Here is a 26,250-nt window from a genome sequence, read left to right on the forward strand (position 1 = left end):
CGTTCTGTCAGAAGCACTGGGACATGGGTAATAAACAGTGCTGGTTTTCGTTCATTAAGCTCCAGTAGTTTCCTCCCTGGTATAATCTCCTTCTGATAACACCTTCTTTTATTTCCAGACTAACCTCAGTTAGACCAGCTGACTCCTGATTATAATATACTGTTCCTTAAAACTAGTTTAACAAGTGAGAAAAATATAAAACATCTTGTTTCTGAGAAGAGTGCCAGATAAAAACCAAGGAATAAATTAGCAAAAAAAAAAAAGTAATCTATGAACAACAAACTAATTATCAAATTGATTATTCATTGTGTTTGATTATTCATTCAAGTTTAAAAGATGGTAAATATAAATAAATTCCCATGAATAAATATCAATAACATTCCCTTCACTTTTGAACAATTTAATGCTTTAAAGTATTTTATTTATTTATTTTATTTTATTGAATTTAAATTGATATTTCTTTTTAAAATAAACCTTTACTTTAAAAAAAAAAAATTTGCAATTCAGTTTAAGCTGCATACTGTGGACTACCATTGCAATATTTAAAAAAATAATTATAATTAACCAACTGTTTTTATAATTTATTTTGAATATTAGTTACAGTTTTGCAGAGCTATCTCCATCTCCCCCTTCAGGTTGTGTTTTAGACAGGCCACAGACTAAGGACCTATTTGAAAGCAGGCAGGTGGATCAATAGCAGTTATCTCATTGGCAGATGTCCAGTGACCTGAACAAACAGCATACAGTAGGTAGCGTCTATCCTGGGTTGCGATTAGGATCAATACATGGTCACACTTTGAACTATTACACCTAATATTATGCCAGGATTCACTTTCATTATCCTTAAAAACAATGTAATTGGGTCTTTTAAAAATATGATTTTCATGCCTAGAAAGTGAATGCAATATGCTAGTATGAATTCTAATTATGCTTAACTTTAAAATATGAATATATAAAACTATATTTTAACATTCTTTAAGTGCCACAAAGTGTGTTGTGGTTGGTTGCTAAGGCATTGCTATGTGGTTGCAAAGGCATTGTTGCATTAGATTGCTAGAATGTGGCTAAGCAGTTGCTAAGTCGTTACTTATTAATTAATTTTTTATTAATTCATTTATTTCTGTAATGCAAAAAATTATAAGTCTACAAACGTAACAGCACACATCTATCTCAGTATACCATATAATTTGAAGTGTCATTAAATGACAGAAGATGTCTATTGAAGTCTAATATACCGTGTGTGTGTGTGTGTGTGTGTGTGTGTGTGTATATATATATATATATATATATATATATATATATTAGCTTTGTTCATATACTAAACCCAAGTGATTCTAGCCTTAGAAAGTACAGCTAAATATAAATTATATCAGCTAGAATTTGCTCTTTGTGAGTGCATTCTTTATTTAATACATTTTAAAAGACCTCGTGCCAGTCACAGATGCCTGGAAATGTCATGGAATCCGTTTCATCCAAAGAGAAGGAATCTTCATTTAATATTTTACATAGACTATTACTACACAAAAGCATCACTCACTTTCGTCTTTAACCCATGATTCGTACTACATCCGCTCTGGCTAAAAATAAAATGACTGCTTTAGCAGGACAGTAAATCATTCCCACCTCCCAAGAATCCCTGAATAATTAAAAATCCATAAATGAAGTGCCAGTGTGATCGAGTTTGTTATACATTATAAAGAACATTCTCTTGTCTCCCGGTTTACTCGTGTCCACGAAGAGAAATCCAGCCATGTGATGTGAAAACTGCAGACAGCATCCTGAATCAGGATCATAAATAATGTAGAAGCATCAGCAGGTCCCGGTGGGGGCTTATATTGCATTGCTCTGAGTCTGGCTAATGATAGAGAGAGTGAGAAAGAGACAGACAGCAAAGCACAGAGAGATTTGAGTGTGTCCTGGAGCAGTCGGAAAAACTTGCACTGAGAAGACCCTTCAGCCATCTCCTTTTCTGTGAGGTTTTTGGGACACAGGACCACAGCAAAGTGAGTGGGACAACATGGATGTGGGAAGGACAGACTGACTATTTGTTCTGCTGTATGTCTGTGAGGCTCATTCTCTCTCTCTCTCTCTCTCTCTCTCTCTCTCTCTCTCTCTCTCTCTCTCTCTCTCTCTCTCTCCGTGAGTAAAGGAAGGCGGTCCATACAGGAGGGAGAGGAAAACACAGGGGCTGATAAGTAGTGTCCACTTTGTTTCCATCTCTCTCTCCATCAGCTCTCTCTTTAAACATGGAGCCCAACAGCCCTAAGAAAATTCAGTTTGCCGTTCCCCTCTTCCAGAGCCAGCTGGATCCCCAGGCGGCTGAGCATGTAAGTAGAGAAAAGCTCTTTTATTGCATTGTGCCTAATGGAGACTGGCCTGCATTGCTCTTCGTCTCCCTTGAGGCTGTCTTGAAGCATCAGATCTGTGCAGATTGCTGCCGGAATCAGTTATATGATATGATGTCTTACATAGTGGGATTGTAGTGCTTGGAAAATATGCAATTTTTTTAATGCACGCCACAGTAATGGCTCGAACAAACAGTGTTTTGCATGCACTTTAGTGCGAGGAGGGAATTAAACATTTGCTCTTTGCTTTCGAAATTCTGTATTACATGCCAAATTAGTTTTTGACAGGAGTTTTTCGTAAACTGCAAATTGGTGTTAAAGAGTGACCTATAAAATAATGTTTTTGTTCACTGTAAAAACTGTCGTTTGTGCAGCAGAATGTATTCTTACTGTGTTCCAGCTATATAAGAGCTGTTCATTGATAGATCCGGATCGTGCTGCATGCCCGGCAGTAAAAATGTTTGATGTTGGTGCTCTTGCTGACAATGTCATAACAGGAAAGTGTTAGGCTGACTTGATGATGACAGCTTGTCCAATCAGTGGCAGTCTCTCTTGTGCCGAGCAAGTTCTCCATCAGTAAAAGCAGTGTTCGCTCTTGTTTCTCGGAGCCTTGAACCTGCATGTTCAGGGGTCTGTGATTTTATGTGCTGGCACAATCAGGATAGTAGTTCAGACTTTTACTGACCCTGAAGCTGAAGAAGTGATTGTAATATACAACTGAGGAGAAATGTTTCTAGTTTTTAGAGACAGACAATTATTAAGAGTAAATAATTGAAGCTCATAACAAAAGTCAACAACACATATACTGGATTCTGGTACTGACTGAATGTGTTCGCTTCATGTTTTCTTTTTCAAGCGGATATAGAATAGAGTAGTGAGTTGGATGGGGCTTGATAACAGCTAAATCTCTCTAACACTGGTTAATTCTAACAGGTTCATTGCTAATTTCTTATTAAATTGACTTTGAAGTTCAGGTATATTTCAAACCGCATGGAGGTGGACAACATCACTGAGTGTAAGCTCATGCTGTTTCACATGTAATGAGACAGCATGTTGTCAGGCTAAAAGTGATCTAAACCCATCAGCCTACTTCAGGGAATTGATTGTATTGACCCCAGTGAATCACCCAACAAATGCTGGAGTCTGGACACATGGGTTAAATCAGTCAACATGGACATTTTACGCCCATGTACCATCTGTTATTAAAAAGTACCATTGCAATATTACAACTAAAATATAAATGTATATCATTGTATAACTTTAGAGTGGTTTTGGGGCATTTTCCTACTAGTCAGGCTTGGGGACCAGCTTAATCCAGCTAAAACCAGCTTAGGCTCTGTGTTTTTCAAGTAGGACACTGTATTCAATTAAATCAATAAACCACTCAAGGATGTGTAGCATAGTGATTTTAACATAGTTAAAGGGGTCTTACTACCTCCACAATACTTTTGTTAATGACAGTATAATTTTCTCTTCAGATTCGCAAACGCAGACCAACTCCAGCCACTTTGGTCATCTACAATGAGCCCAGTCCATCAGGTAAGAGCCTTAAACCATTAAACAAGTTGATGCTTCATTGTAGTCACTAAAAGGGCTAGTTCAGCCTATATGGACCACTGGATCATAGCCGACAAGACTCTTTTGAACTAGAGCTGTGCTGTGTATCTAAATTAAGATAAGAATCTGCAGTGAACAGTCGGTCCCTCATTAAGCAGTAAAGTTCTCAGTATTCTCTCATTGAAAATTTCTCTAACTCTATTCTTTTTCTTTGGTTAACTGGCATCAGCATCCCTAATGCATTAGTAATAGACCTTGTGACTGTTCTTTCCAAAAACACTGGTCTAATTGTGCATCATTTGGAGGTGTTTTTAAAGGTTTGATTGTTGTAATATTTCTAGCTTTGGCGTATTTCTTTTGAATTTCCGCTATTGTTTACGTAAAGCTGTGGGTTTTTGTTCTCTTATGAAAATAGGCCCTTTCCAGTTCTCATGTAGAATCATTATATGATATTGCGGGAGGAAATGTGCTCTTCTGGTTTAAAGGACAACTTGATAGTTCTGACGAGGTCATTTCACATCGGAGCGTCTGTAATTTAGCCTTGGTCCGGAACAGCACAACACGCTGTGAATGTGGCAATGGTCAACAGGCTGCTATCAGCTCAAACATCCCACCTATGGTGTCAAGCATATGCGAGCAGACAGGCTGTGTGGACCATCATGGCACTACAGCTCTGTCATCTATTTAAAGCGTTGTCTCTTCTGGGTGAACTCTCAGTTTAACCTCAATGTAGAATGATGCGGCTTATCTATGAGTGGAATTGAGAGTTATTTTGGAAATGGACGTATTTTGCTGAGATTCAATTATTTGTGCTATCTGCAAATGACACTTTGGAAGGTTAATATAGAAGCCTTTTGCTTCAGCTGCTTGAGCCAAGAGAAAAGGGCGTACAGCTTATTACTGGCTGAGGTCGGAGATATGCTAATACCAGACAGTCTGTCAGTTGTTGTGGGCGGGGCTTGTGCAATATGATGTCATATTGCTTAGAAAAACAAAACAGCTTGATTATTGAGACTGCTTAGGGTTTTGAAGGATAAAAAAAAAGTTGTATGTTGGTTGTGTCCACACTACACAAACACCATGTAAAAGTGAATTTTGCATCTGATGTCCCCTTTAAATCTCAAAATATGACCATATATCTCACAATAGAGACAATAGATATCATACAGAGTGAACTATATATTATCTCACAATATGAATTTAAATCTCCACATGTGATCTTATATGTCCCAGTGTGACATTATATCTCACCATAACATTAAATCTCTGAATAGTGACTTTATATCTCACAATATGACTTCATATCTCACATTTGTGACTGTATCTCACAATGTGACTATACTGTATAGCTTATATTATGAATATATGCATCTCAAATTTGACTTTATATCTCATTTGAAAACCACAATTGCGACTTTTTATATGACAATTGCAAATCTCAAAGTGACATTTTTATCTCACTTAATTTCTTATTTTAAACTCACAATTACCTTTTTAAACATTTTAAAAGTAAGAAACTGTCTTTACATGCTGTAGTTGTTCCTCAAGACTTGCATGGCACATTCATGTGGTCTTCACCTGAAGACTTTTATTTTCAAACCTACGTTATGCTGAGTAAGTTCATATGTTTTCCATATGCCAGTAGAATCAGTGGATCCATATCCAAGCAGAATCAAGTTTTCCACTTGAGGGAAATGCCAGCACAGTAGCATCATCAGTAAACATGGTAACCTCAACCCTATTCCCACTCAACAGCCCACACAATAAACTGTTTTTGGCACTGTAGAGAAATCATTCCAGAGTCTAAACTAACGCTGCCTTCAAGTCATGTCAGAATGATCACGATTCGAGCATACATGAATGCCATCACAATGTTTTGATGGAAGCTAATTGGTATTATTTATAATTATGTTTTAACTGTAAATGTGGTCTGTATAGTTGACTTTGTTCACATTTTGATGAGAAGTGCCAGGCAGCACCACTCATTTAGCCACATTTATGAGGCGCCAGGCTTGTGGGACAAAACTTCCCATAATTCTCTGTGGCAGCATGAAAATGATCAAATACACATATAAAGCATAATTTCTACACCTAATGCGCTTCCTTTGATCTTCAGTGTTGCATTAGCACTGAAAACGCTTCCTGTGAAAAGAGAAAAAGAAATATGAAATCGCTCAATGCATCCAATTTATTCAGACCAAAAATCTAAAACACATCACATCATAATTATGACTTCCAAGCTGCTAAGTTGGAACTTCCCAGAAACACTTGAAGGCAGTAGAATTTTACAAAAGCATTTCATGTCATATGCTCATATAATGTCATATACTCAAAGCGGATTCGCGAATCATTTGAGTCAGTTTGGGGATTGCAAATTATTTGAATCATTTCGGGAGTTCGTAGCGGTTTGCGAATCATTTGAGTCAGTTCGGGAGTTCAAAGCGGGTTCGCGAATCATTTGAGTCAGTTTGGGGATCGCGAATCATTTGAATCAGTTCGGGAGTTCGGAATGGGATCGCGAATCATTTGAGTCAGTTCGAGAGTTCAAAGCGGATTCGCGAATCATTTGAGTCAGTTTGGGGATCGCAAATTATTTGAATCAGTTCGGGAGTTCGGAGCGTGACTCATTTGAGTCAGATCGGGAGTTCGGAGCTGGTTCGCGAATCATTTGAGTCAGTTTGGAAGTTTGAATGCAGTAATGCAGTAGCTCTTTCTAAGGGTATTTTTTCAAAATCATTTTGCACATTTTATTTATGTTCAGTAGTTCTTTCTAGCTCAAGCAAATCCACAAACTAATAAAATGATTTATTATTAAGGTTGCCGTATATAAAAGCCCTTTAATATAGTTGTTGTTACCTCAGGGGATGAGGGGAATCATCCCCAAAAAAAAAAATGTTTTTTGGCTATAATAGAGTAACGGCACCTCTTTTGGGCCACTTAAAGGACTGTGAAACAGGTATATATGTTTCCACCTTATCCTTTTGCCATTACATAGTAATGTTTTTATGTATTATTATATAACAGAATCGCCACCCCACCCATCCCCCCCCCCACCCCCCCAATTGCTCTGTAGCCAGCAATGAAGACTTTTTGATTTATCCAGCTGTATTAACAGACATTGTACCGACATGTAGGTGTTATATCTTTCACTTAGAAGGATGTTAGAAGTTGCTAGAGTAAATACAGCTGAATAAGTCCAAAACTGTTTTTAGGATGCAAAGCAACAAAAAGTGATAGTTTCAAAGGGGGTTGATTCTTTTCTATATACCGACTGTATATTATCTCAAACATCCAGTGTCAGAGTGTCTTCACAAATTGTTCAATATCGGTGAATAAACATAGCAATGATCCACCTCATCTGAGTGTTCAGGACTAGTCTTGGCTGGAAGCTAGCTGAGATCATATGTGCCCATACTCTTGTGTTTGACTTGGCAGAGATGACTGGTTTTCACGATGGAGCCAGCAATGCCATCTGCCCGTTCTGCTTGAGAAGATGGCCTTGTTATGTGCTCACGAGCTTCCCTTAACTAAGAGCATTTATTGTCTCCCAACGGTTGCCAGGTCTTACTCAACAGAGATGACATGCTCTCCAGCAAAGCCATTCAAACCTGACAAATGACTGGGAAGTGCTGTTCATTTCAGAGCTGTTTGTTTTTCCTGATTGATGCAGACGATGGCTGGGTGGTTGTTGTAATGTTGCGGTTGCGCTAGGAGAACGGCTGCTTATTTTGCCCTGCTGATTTTGGAAGTAGATCGCAGGGGCGTTGAGGAGGTGTGACGTACAGAGCTGCATTCACAAAACAAGCACCTCTTTGTTTGGCTGGCATTTCCTCCTCTGATCCAAAACACTTGGGATCGGTCCTTTATAAAGAAAGTTTTTGAAGCTTTATGAACCTGTGTCACACGATTGCTTCTTGTCATAAACTGGGCACCATGTAACCGTGAGCAGAAGAGGATGTTGAAGAGTGGCTTGGTTTTTATTGCTGTTAGTGTTGTAATTTGGTCCAATTTTTATGGAGCAGAACCTGTGGCTTTGACAGGGACATTTTGTGCAATACATTTTTTTGTAATAAGAATCTCTTGTTTGGAGCCAGTGGGGCCATAAATGCCTTTCTGGCTATTGTGGTTCACTGTGTGCCTCTGATTTTACTTAAAGTCAAAGGTCTAAAATCATAGTCCAGCACTTGCATTGACTCCATTTAAATGCTTAAGTGGCTATTAGGTGAGGCAATAAAGATGCTCAGTGGCTTTAAGAGAAATCAGGGGCTTTTAAGGTCTTCTTTTCTTTTTAAACATGTGTAACATCAGTCCAGTAGTGGTGCATACAGTCCTCGTAGTGCATAATAGTTTCCATTGTACACTCACCTAAAGGATTATTAGGAACACCTGTTCAGTTTCTCATTAATGCAATTATCTAATCAACCATAACCATTTCTAAGGTTTACAAAGAATGGTGTGAAAAGGGAAAAACGTCCAGTATGCAGCAGTCCTGTGGGAGAAATACAGAAATTTTTATTGTGATATTTCACAATATTACTGTTTTACTGTATTCGTGAATAATTAGACAAAACATCAGCTTTTTTTCAAAAAACATTTTGTGTGAAATGTTTGTCTGCGACCAAAATTATAATGAATAATTTGATGATACTGTTTTGTTGAAGCTACAGCAATAACAACCTTCCCATTTATACTATATTGCAAATATTCCAGGTCCTCACTGCAAAAAAAAAAAAAAAAAGTTTATAAGATTGTTTCTTATAAATTTTTCTTCACTGATACCTAACATCCTGTGGGGAAAATTACATTTTCCCCCACATTTTTTTTTTACATTTTCATTATATTTTATAAAACAATTTGGAGCCCATACTGTAGCTCCAAAGACTTCATGAAGGGATTACGGATTAAAACTCAAGGTGCTCCCTATGCTTTGAGAGCATGCATGAAACTGATGCTGACTAAAAGATGCTCTGAAAGAAACATGATGACCCTGGAAGATAAGTTGGTCTTTCAAGTCCTAAAATGAACAAACAGCTACATTTCATAACATCTGAAATAATGTATAAGCCCCTCTTAGTGCAGTTGCAGAAAGAAAAAAAGGTGCCTAAATGCAGTCTTGCATTATGAAAAAGAAACTTGGGAGTGGAATGTAAAATCAAATTCTGTTAGTCGCCTAACACATTCCATTTTTGGATAAAATAAGATATAATTGATCTAAATTTGGCTTTGCTCTTAGCATTCTTTTACCGAATTTGTGGAGATAGAAACTCTGAAGAAATGAAGCACACAGTTGTTTCTATGATCACATAACCTTAATCTTACAGATTAGTTAAATGTGACTTTTCAATTGTTAAAAAACTTTCTGTGCTTTCCAAATGACTCAATAAATTAGTTATACTGAAGCTATGAAAAAAAAAGTTTGCTAACATTCCTGTTAAATTATGAAAATGTAATTTGTGAATGTTCTCTGAACTTGCAAATCATCCAGTTTAAAAAATAAATAAATACAATTTCTAGGTTATGTGAATATTAATGGAACGGTCAATTTAATCATTTTGCAAAAATTATGTTTATGCTACTTTTAAATGTTCTTAAACATAAACTGGTAAAAAAATTTATGTTATACAAATGTTAAACTAAAATTCTTTTCGAAAAAAAAAAAAAAAAAAAAAAAAAAAACGTTTTTGTCCATACTTTAGATTTGTGTCATTCTAGTATGTTGTTTTGGTGCACAAGAAAATTTAATTATCAATGCTGAAAACAGTGCTTTCCAGGTGTTATTTGTTAAATAGATTTAAATTATTTGAAATAGAAATCTTTTGTACTTCTGATCAATTTAATGCTGCATATATATATATATATATATATATATATATATATATATATATATATATATATATATATATATATATATATATATATATATATATATATATATATATATATATATATATATATACAGTGGGGATCGAAAGTTTGGGCACCACTTGCAGAATCTGTGAAAATATGAGTAATTTTTAAAAAATAAGAGAGATCATACTAAATGCATGTTATTTTTTATTTAGTACTGTCCTGAGTAAGATATTGTGCATAAAAGATATTAACATTTAGTCCACAAGACAAAAAAAATGCTGAAGTTATTAAAATAACCCTACTCAAAAGTTTGGGAACCCTTGGTTCTTAGTACTGTGTTCTGTCACCTGATGATCCTCGGCTGTCTTTCTGTTTTGTGATGGTTGTGCATGAGTCCCTTGTTTGTTCTGAACAGTTAAACTGAGCAGCGTTCTTCAGAAAAATCTTTAAGGTCCTGCAGATTCTTCAGTTTTCCAGCATCTTTCCATATTTGAACCCTTTCCAGCAGGGACTTTATGATTTTGAGATACACCTTATCACACTGAGGACATTTGAGGGACTCAAACACAACTATTTAAAAAGATTCAAACATTCACTGATGCTCCAGAAGGAAACAAGATGCATTAAGAGCTGGGGGTGAAAACTGCTGCTCAGTTTAACTGTAGCATTATTTTTAATAATGTAGCATTAGTTTAAATAGCATTATTTGAAATATAAATTATTATTAACAATGTAAATGTATTATTCTCACTTTCAATAATTTCAGTGTATCTTTGTCTGTAATAATATAATTTCCTTTTAAAAAATTAAGAATAATAATAAAAATTTAAGTATATATTTGTAGATACATTTTCTAAACTTATACAGCACTGAAATGTTACTAGCAGTAAGTCCCTCTGTTCTTTTTTTCCCCTTCAGGAGATGACAAGCAGACTACAAGCAATCAAACAGAAGTGAGTATCTAAAGCAATAACAGAGATGAGAGATAAACCCTAGTGCTTAAAATGAGCATTAGATTTGCTCTCCCTCACTTCTGTCTCCAACATCATGGTATCAGACATCACACAGTGTTCTTTTCAGTCATCTTAGTGGACATGGCGGTATGTAAGCTAAGCCTCTGGCTGCTTCTCTGCAGAGGTCTCTATGCTAAGATGCTCAACGGAGGGCTTTGCTATGAGATGGATGGAGCTCTGATGCAGTTTTCATTGATTACCTGCTGGAGCAGAGCTCCTGAAATAGAGTCTGCGTGAAATCAGATCCCCTCTCTCACGCTGTGCTTTTCCACTGTCCACGCCAGGCCCAGAGTGCCCAGCTGTCTCCAGCCCAGAGGAAACAGAGCGTCTACACACCACCTACCATGAGAGGTATGAAGCCCACATCCAACCATAAACACCCTGTGCATATTATGTGATGTTTCAGGCTATTACGTAACCATACCATCTGAGTCATTCCCGTTATGCAGTACCTTTTTACAACTTGATTATTTATACAATGAAAATAATTTAACAAGATGATGGAAATTAAGATCTAAAGTTTCAAATTTCTCATTAATTACTTAAGAGTTAACATACATTATATATTTTTCTATACCTTTGACAATATTTTCTGTAACAGTATCAGTCAAAAGGGATTATTTTATAGTCAAACAAACCAATTAATAGTAATATTTATACAGTTTTTATAAGTAAATATATTACAGCCATGCCATCTTCTCCATCAACATTCACACAGCACATATTTCACTGATGGAGGCGGCGTTTTGCATCCAATGACCCACACAGGCAGCCCACACGACAGACTACTCACACTGCACGTGCTTATGGATCAGTCGCTAATAATAACACAGTTCCTCCGCTTGTAACCACCTACAGCAAGGCCCAAAGTCTGAGTCCACTTGTGAACACGCGTCTGTTTTTCCCACCATGATTTGAGAATCATCCAAAGAGCATCTTGAGCTCCACTGAAAGAAACATTCGATAATAACATGATCATTGTCAGAGATTTGATTAGTAGACTAGAAATAATGCAGAATTTTTAATATTTCTTATTTAGAATATTTCATTGTTTTAAATATTTAAGAATCCCAAACACTTGTATATTTATGGGTTTAACTTAAATTCTGAATATGAGATGTTCAATGTGGTCTCAGACTTTAAACCCACTGTACATATAATATACTGCCTGTGTCCATTCATAGAGCTTCATTAAAAAGCATTGTTCTTTATTATTTGCTCATTATAAGAAGTGACTTAATTCAAAGTAAAGGCTTAAGTCTTTTTCACACAGATCAGTGCAATGCATCTAGTGAACAGCTTTTCAGATTTTATTAGAATTTCTGATTCTTTAATTTTCCTGTCAAATAGTTAGAACTTTATTTAGTGTTCACACCTGATTTACAGCTGCAGTTGTTTTATGTATGATTTATTTGTGTTTATTTCGGTTTATACACTGTTTGTTATTGTTATTAACATGAATGTGATTTTTTTTTTTTTTTAAATGGAGATCAGTTGAAAGTTGTATTTTCAAACTTTGTAGTGGTGCTAATGCAACTCACTGTGTGCTCTAGACATTTACATTTAGAAAACCTACTGATGTATTGTGTTCTCTTCAGGTTATTCCTTACATTTACTTTTCTTGGTATTAAAAGGTCTTTAAAGAGTCTTAAATTTACCTTAATAAAACCTGCAGAAACCCTACCACTCAAGTGTTCACGTGAAAAATATCTTCCTTTACATGAGGAGCAGAGTTTGTTGATTGTAATAACTGGTCATTTTTGCCAATTACAAGGGCAGCAGAGAGCAGGAAATTATCCAAATTGGATGCAAACTCTGGTCGCCTGAGCATAAGCGCCACTATGCATGCAACATGCCAGAACATGCTCTGCCCAGCAGGCCACATTTGCGAGAAAGTCAAGGTTTTAAGACAATGAGATGAGGGAGGGAGAGTGGTCGAGTCCGCCTCGCTGACTCATAGACAAGGCCATTTCCTGGCATGGATGTGTTAAATTCACATTAGCTTGAGCTATTGATTGGAGTGGGGGGAGGAGAGAGAGATACATCATTCTAGATAGATGGCCTCAAATGGACAGCCTGGCAGAGCAGTTTTGAATGAACACTCAGCATTCTTTTAGCAGAAACAGCTAAAGCAATCTGATTTGCAGTGATGCCAAGTACTGTACTGGTGTGGGCTAGTCCTGGTTCAGTGGTGTCAGAACCTCATTTGTGTAATTAGGGGTCTCTTGTCTGTGCAAAGATTTTTTAAAATGTTTTGAGAAGATTGCTTTGGATAGCGACAAAGTGGTGAGCTGAACTCATTCCAGGGTACAAATGCTGAGTGTATGTAGCGGGTTAGTAAGTGCCAACGTTTTAGTGGTCTTGATTGTGGGAGTGTTTTCCCCATTCATTTTCTCTACTAGGATTTCAGAATACTCTTCAGTTAAGAGTTCAAAGCTGTGTATTATATATATATATATATATATATATATATATATATATATATAGATAGATAGATAGATAGATAGATAGATAGATAGATAGATAGATAGATAGATAGATAGATATGCATTTGTTTTAAGATTTGTGGTTTCTACAGAAGCACATTTAAAGGAATAATTTACCAAAAAATTTAAAACTGCTGAAAATGTACCCTCAGGCCATCCAAGATCCAAGTAGTTGTGGTCGTTTCTTTAACGGAGCGGTTTCAAGTTAAACCATCCTAATTAGTGATTTGTTTCATACTAACACACAGCTTTTCACTTCACCAGACATTAAATAATGGACTGGAGACGTGTGGATTATTTAGATTTTTTAATCAGCTGTTTTGACTCTCATTCTGACGGCACCCATTCACTAGACAATCCACTGGAGAGCAAGTGATGGAATGCTAAATATCTCCAAATCTGTTATGATGAAGAAACAAACTCATCTACCTCTGTTGCACTCTAATGTCTTTGTGTAAATCCCAGTTCTGGTTTGATACTACTGTAGTAGTTTATTATTTAGGATTCCCTGATCAACTTTTGATTGTTTTGTATCTTGATTTGATTTATTTTTATTTACATTTTAAGTAATTTAAATTATGATGAATTCTCTCTTTTAAATGATCATTTTTAACATATAGGTAATCACGTCATTCTGGATGAGTATATTGCGTAAATGAGTACTGTAAGTATTAGGCATCCTCATCAGAAAGTTACATTCGGAGGTCTGCAGATGAAACTTTTTTGAAAGCCTTTAAGATGCTTTCAGACCTGCTTCATGAGAGAGCTATCAGCTTACAGTGCATTAGCTCTCTACTTTGATACATCACCAAGAAATATTGTGCAGTTGATCAAAACTGATGTCAGCCCAACTAGGGCTGTGCGATATGTTGAGTATTCATGGTTTTATGTTTCATAATTGTGTTGATTTGCTGGGGATATAAAATGAATTATTATTGTTTTTTTTTTTTTTTTTGGCCATTTAAGTTACCTAAAGAGCTTATCAATAGACTCATTTAAACAATCTGTCCTTTCCTTGTTTTATATTATCATAAAATATTATATATTTTAGTAAAGTTCTATGTAGGTAAATGTTGTTGTTTTATTATTCCTATATTGCCCAGACCTAAGCCCAAGATTTTAAATGTTTACATACTTTCAATGCCTAATACTGGTTCTTTTTTTTTCTTTTTCTTTTTTTTTTTTTTTTGTTTGTTTCTGAGATACATAGCATGCATACATCTCGCAAGTCATTCATTTTCCATTTCATAGTCGACCGTTGAGTTTACTTCGATTGATGTCATACATTTGGGAGGGGGTCAGAGGTCTCACACTGTTCTGCACACTGCACGCCTGTGCTGATAGCCTCTGTCCACTGTGTGGCGCTGTGCTGTGTGTCCTGTGTTGAGTGCAGAGCTGCAGCTGGTGGTGGAGCAGCACTTTCAGAGGCAGGAGCAGCAGGAGCCAGGGCTCTCTGACAGCCCAGACACGCCCAGTCCAATCACAGCACAGCATTTTACCAACGAAGCTCAATGGGCCAATCACAACAGCTCAGAGCCTAATGGCAATGAGTCTTATGCCAGTACTGAGGGGCAGCCAGGCAGCAGTGGGGCCGGGGGTAAGTCCAGAACAAAAACTGGGAAGCGGAACTAATACTGTTGCTTTGTGTACAGGTAGCTAGGAAAGTACATGTAACAATCCATTACTTGATACAATAAACAGATAAAACAGATAAAATAAATCTGTGGAGAGAATTATGGAGGACCAGTGTACTCTAAATTAAATAATGCAATCATTTAAATAAATCGTTAATTTATTTACATTTATTATTCAATGAAATCCTTAACAAAACAACTCCATTTAAATAATACTTTTGAAAAAATGTAATTATGAAAAATCACTCTGGCTCCATAAATTCTTGATTCAACAATAAGCATTTGGAAATTAAGTATGTTATTATGTGTTACTTTAGTACATTGAGAAGCTATTGCTTAATATTTATTGATTTTAATTTTTAAAGTTATTTTAGTACAGTAAATTAAAATGGAAAATTGTCTTGGCAAAGCTGAATTTATTTATCTATTTAAATAAAATGCATTGGTTTTTATGCAGTGGTTTTATGTAAGTGGATATAATTTAAAAAAATTGTCTATCTCTTTGGCTGTCTATTTATCTATTTATTATTCTATCTATTATTTTGCACTGCAATTAATTGTTTTTTATAATACAAAATAGTTTGGAACATGCAACATATATGTTTAATTTATTGATTTAATTATCTTAATTTGAGTGCTTTTATCCTTCATAAACAATATCTTGGTACACAATTATGTAAAGAAAATCTGATTGCTTGGATGGAAGATCTGCTGCATTTGACTGATAAGACTTTTTTGTCCCCGTCTTTCCTCTCCTCTACTTTGTTTTTTTATTCTTATTTTTTTTTATATTATTATTTTAAATATTATTACTACCATTGTTTTGTATATTCATATACAGGAGACAAAGCAGACACCTCAGGAAGTGAGCAGAAAAACTTGAGCAGTCCTTCATCTGTCTCTCGATAGCTGTAATACTGTACCTGGCACACCGTAGACCCTTCCTAAACATTTCCTGTCACCTCCACTCTTTGGACTCAGAAGACATGCTTTCTCTAAATACACATATTGTACTTTCTCACATATTTCTAAGTTCACTTCCAGTGATGCCTTCCTTTAATCAGTTTTATTTGTGTGAAATGTAACGCTTGTACTTCACTTTGAAATCTGTACTGAAGTGATCTGTCCTGTTTGTTTTTCTATTTGATAAAATGATATTTGAAATATTTCCAATATGTATATCTGTGGCAACAGAAACGTGGGCAGCATATTTTTGGCACTTTCAGATCAGTTGTAATAAATTCCTTTTGGGTATGGATTTACTTGTAAAGTAGAGACAATGAAATAAACTTTTTTGGAGCTTGAAAAAAAAGGAATGATGTAAATAATTTTGAGTATGGTAAGTGCTGTTTATCTAATGTTTCTGTCATTATGATTTTAATTTCCCACTTTCAAAATGTCAAAATCATCTTAGATAAGTAAACGAAGACCTAATAGAGCGCTGCAGTGATGACGTATATTTGTAGGCAAATTATTATTATTATTTTTTTTGCATTACACTTTAGGATTTTTCCACTGGCTTTTGGATTTTTGCATCTCTGTGTCCAACAAAAGTTTATAATTCTTACATGATTTGTCCATCATGGTAATCTTCACAAATTAACAACCTTTTTGAAGCTTAAATACAATCACCAGAAGTAAAAAGCTGAACATAGACTATAAACTACACCATGTCTGCATGATTTAATTTGACGAATTTTCACTTTACATTTTTTTTTAACACATAGGTAATTATGTCATTGTGTCCATTGAGTATATTGTGTAAATGAGTACTGTAAGTCTTAGAATATTTAGCAAAAGTGCAAATAAAAACAGCTTGATTGTAAAAGTGACTTGTGATCTGATAAATTTACCTGTTCGCTTGGATGACGTTTAATACTACAACTTCGGTTTATCCCATTGTTTGCAATCCGCTTTTTAAGTCAAGTATAACCTTTATAAAAGTCTTGAGAAGTTATTACTGTTGTATTTTATGTTGTAGAATAAAAAATAAAAAAATATATATATTTTAACCAATTAACCAAAAAAGACATCAGGAAAATAGAAAAGGCTAAAGAGTGCTAAAATGCAAGTTGCCTACAAAAATATGTCATCTCTCCAGCGCACTGTGTGTTATTTCTGCTATAAGACATATAATGAGGATTAAAGGTGAAATATGTCACTTCTGTGCAATCTAGCAGCACCACACCAGATTCTTTTTCTCTGTGAAAAGAGAAGAAAAATAATTGAGAAAAATCACCTCATTTAGCATGGCGACTGTAAGAATTAAAGTTCTGTTTTCCGTTTAATTTTTTTTGATAAAGGCAATGCTTCTAAATGTGATACCTGTTTTCAGATTTTATTGCGGATTTGAAGATATGTTGTAACAACAGAATAATTGTGGGCATCAGGAAATGTTGGTCTTTCCCTAATGAAGTAGAAATGAGAAATAACTTGGTTTAGTTTTTAATGCGCAAGTCCATTACAAAGATGGTCAACAAGCTTTTACATCCAGAATAATATTTAAAAAATATGCATAGTGTTCCTGGGTCGTGGGTTTAATTCCCAGGGAACACATATACTCCTAAAAAAATGTATAGCCTGAATGCACTGTAAGTCGCTTTGTATAAAAGTGTCTGCTAAATGCATAAATGTAATGCAGTTGTGTTTGCTCATAAATAGCATGCATCACCTTTAAGAAAAGAGCTTATCATACCTATTGTCTATATTCTTCTGCGTCGAGATGATCGCTATCAACCTTTGAACTAACTTAGCCTAGTCAACTGGATCTAGACGGGTAAGTCAGATCACATTGGGACAGGTGCATGCTGGGACTCACGCTGTGTTCGTCCTGCAGGTAGAGAGCAAAGTGATAACCAGCAAGATGAACGAGAAATTCATCATCCTTCAAGACTCTCTCAAAAACACCTGGACACACTGTCTGAGGAACCTGGAGACCTGTCACCACGACGCAAAGACACACCATTCCAGCACCAGCCACCCTTCATCCCTGGTAGGAACAGATCATAAGCATGTAGTACATAATACATGTACTGTAGGACAAGCTTCACTACGATTTGCGTATTATATTAATTTGTTGTTTGTTTGTCAATTGGTTCATGTCAGTATTTTGTTCTATTAACTGTCACTCACATGCATATGAATGTTTGTGAACTTTGACCTGGGAATTTAGCAAAAAGAAGGTTGACCAAAAGAGAATACAATATCACATTCACAAAGCTGCAGAGTACACTAATAGAATGGGATTTTTTGAATGTTTTTATGTAGGACGTTTCCTTTAATCCACAATTAAAAATACAGAAAAAACAGTAATAATGTGAAATATTATTACAGCTTAAAATAACTGTTTTCTGTTTTTAATATATATTATGTGTACTGTTGGACACACAAGCGGAGCGCATATAAGGCTGGGCAAAGCCTTCCCCTGGCCAAAGTTTGGAAATTAATTTTTGGGACAAAAATGTCCCTGCACAATTCAACTTAATCCATTACTGCTGTCACAAATAAAACAAAATGAAAAGTGTTGACTGATGCATTAAATTTAGATCTGCTAATGTTGTAGAATTTTTATTTTTACGCGTTTTTACAATGTTGCGCATTATAACCAATCACACACGATTTCATCAGTTGGAGCAATGGACGTGAAGAAAGATCTTCATGATTGCTCAACAAATCTGTCAGGATGAGGGGCTGTGTGTCAGGTCTGGACTCAGTGGGAGAGCATTGCGTTAGTAGCGCAAAAGGTTGTGGGTTCGATTCCTGGGGAACAGACATACTGGTAAAAAAAAAAAATCTATAGCCTCAATGCTCTGCAAGTCGCTTTGGAGAAAAGCGTCTGCTAAATGCATAAATGTAAACATAAGTGGACTTTGAAAGATTAATTGCTGCTCTGAACAATTCCGTAATTGTGGCATCCATAATTGTAATTGTAATTAGAAATGTTGTGTGACTTTCGTCCAATTTTGAGCTGAACGAACGTAAGCAAAGGAGGCTACACAGTTCTTTTATAATGTAAATCTCTGCTTGCTTTCTCTATATAATTTCAGTAACTGTAGAAATTAAAGAGTTATCATAACTTAAAATGTTTTTATTAAATTGCGTTCAGGTTAAATGGAAATTCAGTTGTATTAAAAATACTTTATGACATGACACCCACCTAAAACGACGGGTTTGTGATGTGTGCTGTTTAACATTAATGCTACTTTTAGCGTTGGGTCACCTTCTGCCGGACATCTATAGTTTTCTATCACATAGCCACGCAATGTCGCTCGTTTTATTTTATTTCAGTTGTTTCAGTAACTCACAGACTGGAGATGTGAGCTGTCTGATCTGCTCCCATCAATTTCATATTCTCAAATGATCCGATTGCTACTCAGGTTGTTCTGCTATCAGTTAACTAAGATTTGACGGCTGCATTCATGTCGCATCAATTTACTAAATAAATTCTACTGTTATCGTATAGACATCATTATCTAATTTAGTCAATGTCACCATGGTTACAGCCAGGTAATAGTCAAGTCTAGCGTGAGAACAAAGGGGATTGACATTGGTTTGTTCAAACAGTACGGTTTAATTCAGTTCAGTGTTCATACAGTAAGATGTTGTGTGAATCCGGTTTAGGAGTTAAACCTGTTAAGGAAAGGTGAAAGCTGAATGTTGCCCAAATCTCATCTTTTCACAGGGATAAAGATGCTGAAAAAACAGACAAACCATACTTCACCTTTCCAGGAGGAAGAAGAGAACAGCGAGGAATGGCAAGACAGTCAGGTGGAATAACACTGGTTGAACTGTATCAGGATGTGATGTCATTTATAAAATTGTTTGGGAACTGTTTTTTAGTTTAACCTTTTTTACCCCCATAATTTGAAAGTAACTTTCAGAGCCATTTTTTTTTTATACATTTATGGAATTTTAGTCTAAAATACTAAAAAGTCCAAATATTGAGACTGTAAACTATTATTTATAAAGCACACACACACACACACGCATATATATATATATATATATATATATATATATATATATGTGTGTGTGTGTGTGTGTGTGTGTGTGTGTGTGTGTGTGTGTGTGTGTGTGTGCGTGTGTGTTCGCAAAATTTAAGCTTTTTTTTTTGTATTTTTTTTCCTTTACTTTTTTTATTATTTTTTTATCCCTGCCTATGGTATTGTGATTTATTTCATAATATATTACATTTCCTTCAGTTGTAATTCATTATGAGTTGTAATATGAAAGTGAAGGCTTGCCAAGCCAATCACATCCTGTCACTTTATTTTGGATCACCTCATATGGAGTGTTTGAGGCTTTGATGAAACTTTCTCTGACAGAAGCAATATTTTTGTAGGTATAGTATATGGCTGTTTTGTATGAAGATGTGACTCTGAAGTCCCACACGGCTGTTGTACAGCCCGATGGCTTTGTGACACGAGCGTCTGAAATGTGGGCCTTATAAATGGAGTTCAGGCTAGATACTGTACATGCTAATATTTTTCGAGTTTTTTAGATCTTCTGCAACACCCCACCACCACCACCACCACCAAAAGAAATCAACCTACATCGATGTTATAATAGTGTCAAAAAGAGGTTTTTCAAGATGACAAAGCAAATTTAGTAATCCTCCTCCTCCTTTACATGATAACATTTTCATTACAACTGAATCTCTCCTCTACAATTCTCAATGATGGCAAAAAAAAAAAAAAAAAAATTCTGGGGATAACATGAAACTGTACGAAAAATTTGTAAAGTATCATTCTAAGTTTACATTTTAATTAACTCTATATACCTTATATATAATTGCATCCAGAAAATGTGATTATTTATTTTTTTTTTTTTTATTTTTTTTTTTTTGGCATCATCATAAGACTTTGTGGACGAATGTGCTTAGCTGTAAAGAAATTAATATCAATGCAAAAAAAAAAAGTTGAAGCAAGAACTTTTTCCTTCAATAGATTCATATTTACTAGACAAATTTTATCTGAAAGTCATTGAGGGATGATTTAAACAAATATACTACAGGTGTTCTATCATCATTGACTGATAAATGAATTTAATAATAATTATTATTATTATTTAATAAACTTACTTCCTACAATGAAACAGACCCTGAGCTTGAATGTTCTTTAAAAATGTGTGAAGATGAAGACAGCCACTATAGACCTTAAAAGAGATACAAATGACAACAATTTTGATTTTGGCAGTTAATGTCATATATAATGCAAAAAAAAAAAAAAAAGATCAGTATTTTTACATAAACATTATAAAACATGATACAGTGATTTGGTAGCATATGTTTAGTACCTCATGATTGATCTGAGATTCTGAAACAGTGTAATGCACAAAGGCTGTGTTCAGAAAAGCATACTATTACTGTTTCTGTAGTACAGAGCACAGTATGTTTACAGGACACAGTATATATCTACTCCATTTGCCACATTGCTTGATTTGGCCCCTTCATTTCCAGTGTATCATGATGAATGAATGCAATATTAACAATTTCTAACACTGGACTAAAACTTTTTAACACAAAACATAGTATGTTCCTTTAAATTTAAATGTTTATTGTTACATATTTTGTTTCACTATTTTAAACAGTACATACTGCACAGTATTTGGCGAGTATTAAGCTAGTATTCCATTCTAAACACAGCCAGTGTATATAACATTTATTTACACACTGCTATGAGCTATAATACTGTATGGATTTAAAGGTACAGAGTTTTGTTTATTTGGAGAATATGATTTGTTAAAATGAAATAATGCCCCCTTGAGGACACCTACTGTAAAAAAAAAAAAAAAAAAAAAAAAATTGGCTTATGATATAATAGGCAGCTGTTTTACAGCTGCATAGTATATGTATCATGCTACAAAAAAATAAATAAAATAAAAACTCTTTATGGATTGTTCTGGAAATTGGAGGGAATAACATTAATTAGTAAGTCAGAAGAATGAGGTCAAATAGTCCAGTCCTAATGTGACCCAATGTGCCACAAGGAGTTGGTAAGCATGACTGTATAGCAAAAATAAAATACTGAAGCTAATTTTGGTGCAAAGTGTAGCTGTGTAATCTTTAATAAATAATGGAAGTCTACAAAAAAAAACACAATAAAAAAGAGAGAGAAAAGAAAAACAATTTACAAAGAAATAATTGAGCCAACAGGAATGACGCCCAGGACGCAAATAGGTAGCGTTGTGTTTCAGGGACTCATTAAATCCTCCTCAAGAAGATGATAGAGGTCCATCTCCAGCAATAACACAGTCGCCATTACAACACTGCACACTACCGTCTCTATGAGGCGCTCCGTGGACATTCTGTGCATCTGTCTGCACGATTAGCCCTCTGAGCCCGAGAGTATAATGGCATTATAATACAATACCTGTTTCTGATTAAAACCATTCAGGCTTGGCACGCTCCGTGTGACATCAGGCGCTTTTGCCGTTCCAAGGTAAAGTTTCTGAGCTGTGTCCCTCTGGTGACCCGTCGCCCGGTCCCTCTGTAGGGGACTGGGAACTCTGGTCGAGAGAGTCCTGGGAAGAGTGAGTGGAGTCTGTATTGTTCAGTTCGTTCAGGGACTTTGACTCTGAGTCCTGACTCCCTCTGGCTGGACTGCTGTGGGACAGTGTGACTTGTGTGTTTGTCATGGGCTCCTCTTCTAGGTCTGCCATTCTCTCATGCTGTTTATTTGCCAACTCTGGGAGGAGACAGGAAGTGAGATCAGCTATAGGATTATATTCTACCAGGCACTACATCTCACTAAACACAGTGATATTTCAACAGGCTAAAGGATCATGTGTCTGGAAAAGTATTTAGTAGAAGTTAAATTCAAGAATTAACTAATTTTATTATGGATTATTGACTACTTTGTCTGGTTACAGTGACTCAATGAAATACATAAATAAATCTAAAACTAAAACTACTCATATTTTTTTTTAAATAACACACATATATATATATATATATATATATATATATATATATATATATATATATATATATATATATATACATACACACATTATTATTATTATTATTATTATTATTACACAACATATATAATTATTTTATATATTATTATTATAAAAAAATTACAAAGTGGAGTATAAAGTCAAATTTATTTTGTTTTAAAACCCACTGTGAAATAAATAATATATTATTTTGATAATTTGTACTACATGTTTGTAATACTTTTGCTTCTTAAACACCAGTTGTTTAGCCAAGTCACAACAATTCCCATTCTTCCATCTGTGTTTTCTATAGTTTTTTGATAACTTTACTAATATTCCAAATAATAATAATAATGAATGTGTGTTATGTCCAAAATTTTCACTTGTGTACACAGAAACACAAAAGATGTGTGCAGACCTTTAACAGACAGCTCTTTCCAGCGCTCCTTGTTGTTCTGGATGATCTCAGAGAGCAGGTGTTGGACTCGTTTCAGGTCGATGCCGCACAGTGAGTAATCTGTAGCGCCTCCCTGCTCGTCATTCGAACCTCGACCGCTGTGTCTCTGTACCGACTCCACCACCGCGGCTGAGCCCCGTCCCGTCAAACTGCACCGCAACAGCAGATAACACACACATTATCATCTGTCACTCAAACACCTTTACCATGATGAACACATGACCATGACCTCACCTTGACCTGCGGACACCCCCAGATTTTACAGCTTCCTCTATGAGAGGACTAATGATCTTCTCTGTGGTGTCGACCAGAACAGAGAACGTGGGCTCGACGATAAAATCAATGAACCCTTTGGAGGAAAAAAAAAATATATATATATATTTGTTTAGAAACCTTTGTCATTTATTTACCTAACTAGAAACTCATTAGCAATAATAGATTTTGATCCAATCAAGATTCCTTGTTGTAATTGTGTCATTAAGTCAAAGCACATTTTTTCCATTAAATATTATAAGAGAGCATGTAATTGCCCCAGCAGCATCTTGATGGCAGTAAAGAGCTGTGCATGGTTGTATGGATGTGTTCACAACAACAGTAACTCTGATAATATTCTCTCATCCTGCAATATTTATATAGTATTATATATATTATCTATTACATATACTGTGCAAAAGATGTAAATTTTCATAGAATACATGGATGTTCATAAGTGGCATCAAGTTATCATGTTGCAAAAAAGTTATTTAGCATTTTTAACTTACTTTTTTTATATTATTGTTTTTCTAAAATGTCAAAATGTTATATATTTTCCAAACAAAACAAAATAAAATAAATGAAATAAATAAATCTAAGCAAAATATATTAAAAGTATACACAGATGCTATTCTCATAATGTAATATTTGTATAGTATTATAAAATATATACTGTACATAAATATGCAAATTTAACATATGCTACATGGATGTTCCTGAGTGCCAACCAGTTATCATCTTGTAATAAAATAAAATGGATTAATAAAAATAGTTTGTTGTTGTTGTAGTTTTCTACAGAGCCCCGCACATGACATGCAGGAAAAAATAATTCAGCAAATTGAGGGAACACAATAGTAAATTGAGGGAATGCAATGGTAATCGTGTGCACGTTTTAGTACAGTGAGGGAACGAATTAGTAAATCGTGTGCACAATTTATTAATTTTTTCTTGCATGTCGTGCGGGGCTCCGTAGTTTTCTGTCATTATGGAAAAAACTAAATTCAATATAGTTCCCAATAAATAAATCTAAACAAAATATATAAAAGCATGCACAAGAAAACACACACACAAAAAAAGATGAAAACAATTTTAAAAGTCTATATCAGTGGGTCCGTTTTGACTATTACTGTTCAAATTCAAAATATAATTTCACATTTCAAAATTTATTTAAATAATAATACCCCTTTATTACAATTTATGCAATTTTGGATCAAAATGTTTCTTTATCCCTTTTAACATTGCATGTATCAGACATACATTTTTGTATATTAATCTGTACCATACCATGTTTGCTAATCAAGTTTATGTTCTATTAGAGAACTAAATAAACAAAAAAAACAAAAAAAAAAACTTTTTGCAAAGTCTATACAATGATTTTCTCATCAAAAACAATAATTACCTTTAAATTATTTTTTGTATAGGGTAATTTCTCAGCCAAAATTGATGTGCGATTAATTTGTGATTAATCTGAATAATTAATCAGAATACTGTGTAATTAATTAAATTAAACCTTTTGGCAACACTTTACAGTAAGGTTCCATTAGTTAATGTGAGTTAATGTATTAACTAACATGAACAAACAATGAACAATAATATACTATAAGTAATATAAGTTAATATAAGTTAATATACATTAACTCACATTAACTAATGGAACTAATCTTTGCTAATCTTAGTTAATAAAAATATTGTTTATTGTTAGTTCATGGTAATTCACAGTGTATTACCTAATGTTAACAAGCACAACTTTAGATTTTAATAATGCATTAGTAAAGGTTGAAACTATTGTTAACTAAGATTAATAAATGCTGTAGAAGTATTGTTCATTCTTGTTTCATGAAGGTGTTAAGCATGTGTTTTAGTGTTAACACTAACACCTAACATTTGGTAGTCCAATTAAATAATGACTCAAAATAAGATGTTTATTCATCAGCCTTGAAAATGGAAAGTCAAGCTACAGAACTGCATGAATTGTCCTTCTTTTAGCAATTCTAGCAGAATGTCTGTCTATTCCATGCATAAACTATGCTGTTGCAAACGTTGCCTCAGTGGCTATCATTGCTTGTGTGTGTGTGTGTCAGCTCTACTGTACCTATCTGAGACTGGGCAATCATGGTAGCTTTCCGGTCACATAATGGAGAGAACAGAAGCCCTAGTTCTGCCTCCTTGTCACCCTGCAGAGACAATAAAAGAATCAGAAAAAAAATTACTCACACTGATTCAAAGCCCTGTGAATAGTCTAATAAAACTTTACTCTTCCCTCTTTTGTGCTTGAGATGAAAAGCAGACGGAGACATTATGTACAGTACATGTGATTTCTGAGCCAACAGGATTCTGAGAGCAACTTCCAAAACAAATTCAGAATACAAATAGATCCTGGATACATTCGGTTGCAACTTTGCATGGTTATTAAAAATGCATTCATTCTTTTTTTTTTTTTATCCCAGTTTCCCTTACTCTGTAAATTAAAATCTTCATTTTATTGTATTCTGTTAAATATTGAAATATTGTATCTGATAAATATGTTTTTATTAAACACATGTACACTTCCATTAAAAAACAAATAACTACAATTATACATACATGCATATAGGCTCTCTCTCTCTCTCTCTCTCTCTCTCTCTATATATATATATATATATATACAGTATATACAGTATATACAGTTTAATTATTTTTTTTTATTTTTTTTTCCCTTTGGTTATTATGTGCAGAAAC

The 26,250-nt window shown here is 34.7% G+C and overlaps 2 protein-coding genes across 4 annotated transcripts in view; one reads left to right on the plus strand and one right to left on the minus strand.

The window, feature by feature from the left end:
* Positions 1-1,867: 1,867 nt before the first annotated feature.
* Positions 1,868-19,863, plus strand: LOC113052873 (protein phosphatase 1 regulatory subunit 1C-like). Of its 2 annotated transcripts, none has more exons than XM_026217311.1 (7): positions 1,868-2,003; positions 2,150-2,327; positions 3,824-3,884; positions 10,671-10,705; positions 11,050-11,116; positions 17,722-17,877; positions 19,567-19,863. In XM_026217311.1, the coding sequence occupies exons 2-7, from the start codon at positions 2,247-2,249 to the stop codon at positions 19,659-19,661; spliced, it is 495 nt and encodes a 164-aa protein (XP_026073096.1). In that variant the 5' UTR covers positions 1,868-2,003; positions 2,150-2,246; the 3' UTR covers positions 19,662-19,863. The 2 variants fall into 2 exon arrangements, with proteins under 2 accessions (XP_026073096.1, XP_026073094.1); XM_026217309.1 differs by lacking the exons at positions 17,722-17,877; positions 19,567-19,863 and adding exons at positions 14,645-14,848; positions 15,727-16,197 and having other exon boundaries at positions 1,880-2,003.
* A 406-nt stretch (positions 19,864-20,269) lies between these two features.
* Positions 20,270-26,250, minus strand: part of LOC113052874 (calcium/calmodulin-dependent 3',5'-cyclic nucleotide phosphodiesterase 1A) — a 60,350-nt gene continuing 54,369 nt past the window's right edge. The window contains exons 12-15 of one of the 2 annotated variants that reach the window (XM_026217312.1): positions 25,625-25,706; positions 23,515-23,629; positions 23,242-23,429; positions 20,270-22,570 (exon numbers count right to left, since the gene is read on the minus strand). In XM_026217312.1, coding sequence (XP_026073097.1) covers positions 22,302-22,570; positions 23,242-23,429; positions 23,515-23,629; positions 25,625-25,706 — 654 coding nt within the window. In that variant the 3' untranslated portion in view covers positions 20,270-22,301. The remainder of the gene's footprint in view (positions 22,571-23,241; positions 23,430-23,514; positions 23,630-25,624; positions 25,707-26,250) is intronic. The other variant, XM_026217313.1, reaches the window with a different exon arrangement.

The sequence above is a fragment of the Carassius auratus genome, chromosome 34, assembly GCF_003368295.1.
Source record: "Carassius auratus strain Wakin chromosome 34, ASM336829v1, whole genome shotgun sequence".
NCBI lineage: Eukaryota > Metazoa > Chordata > Actinopteri > Cypriniformes > Cyprinidae > Carassius > Carassius auratus.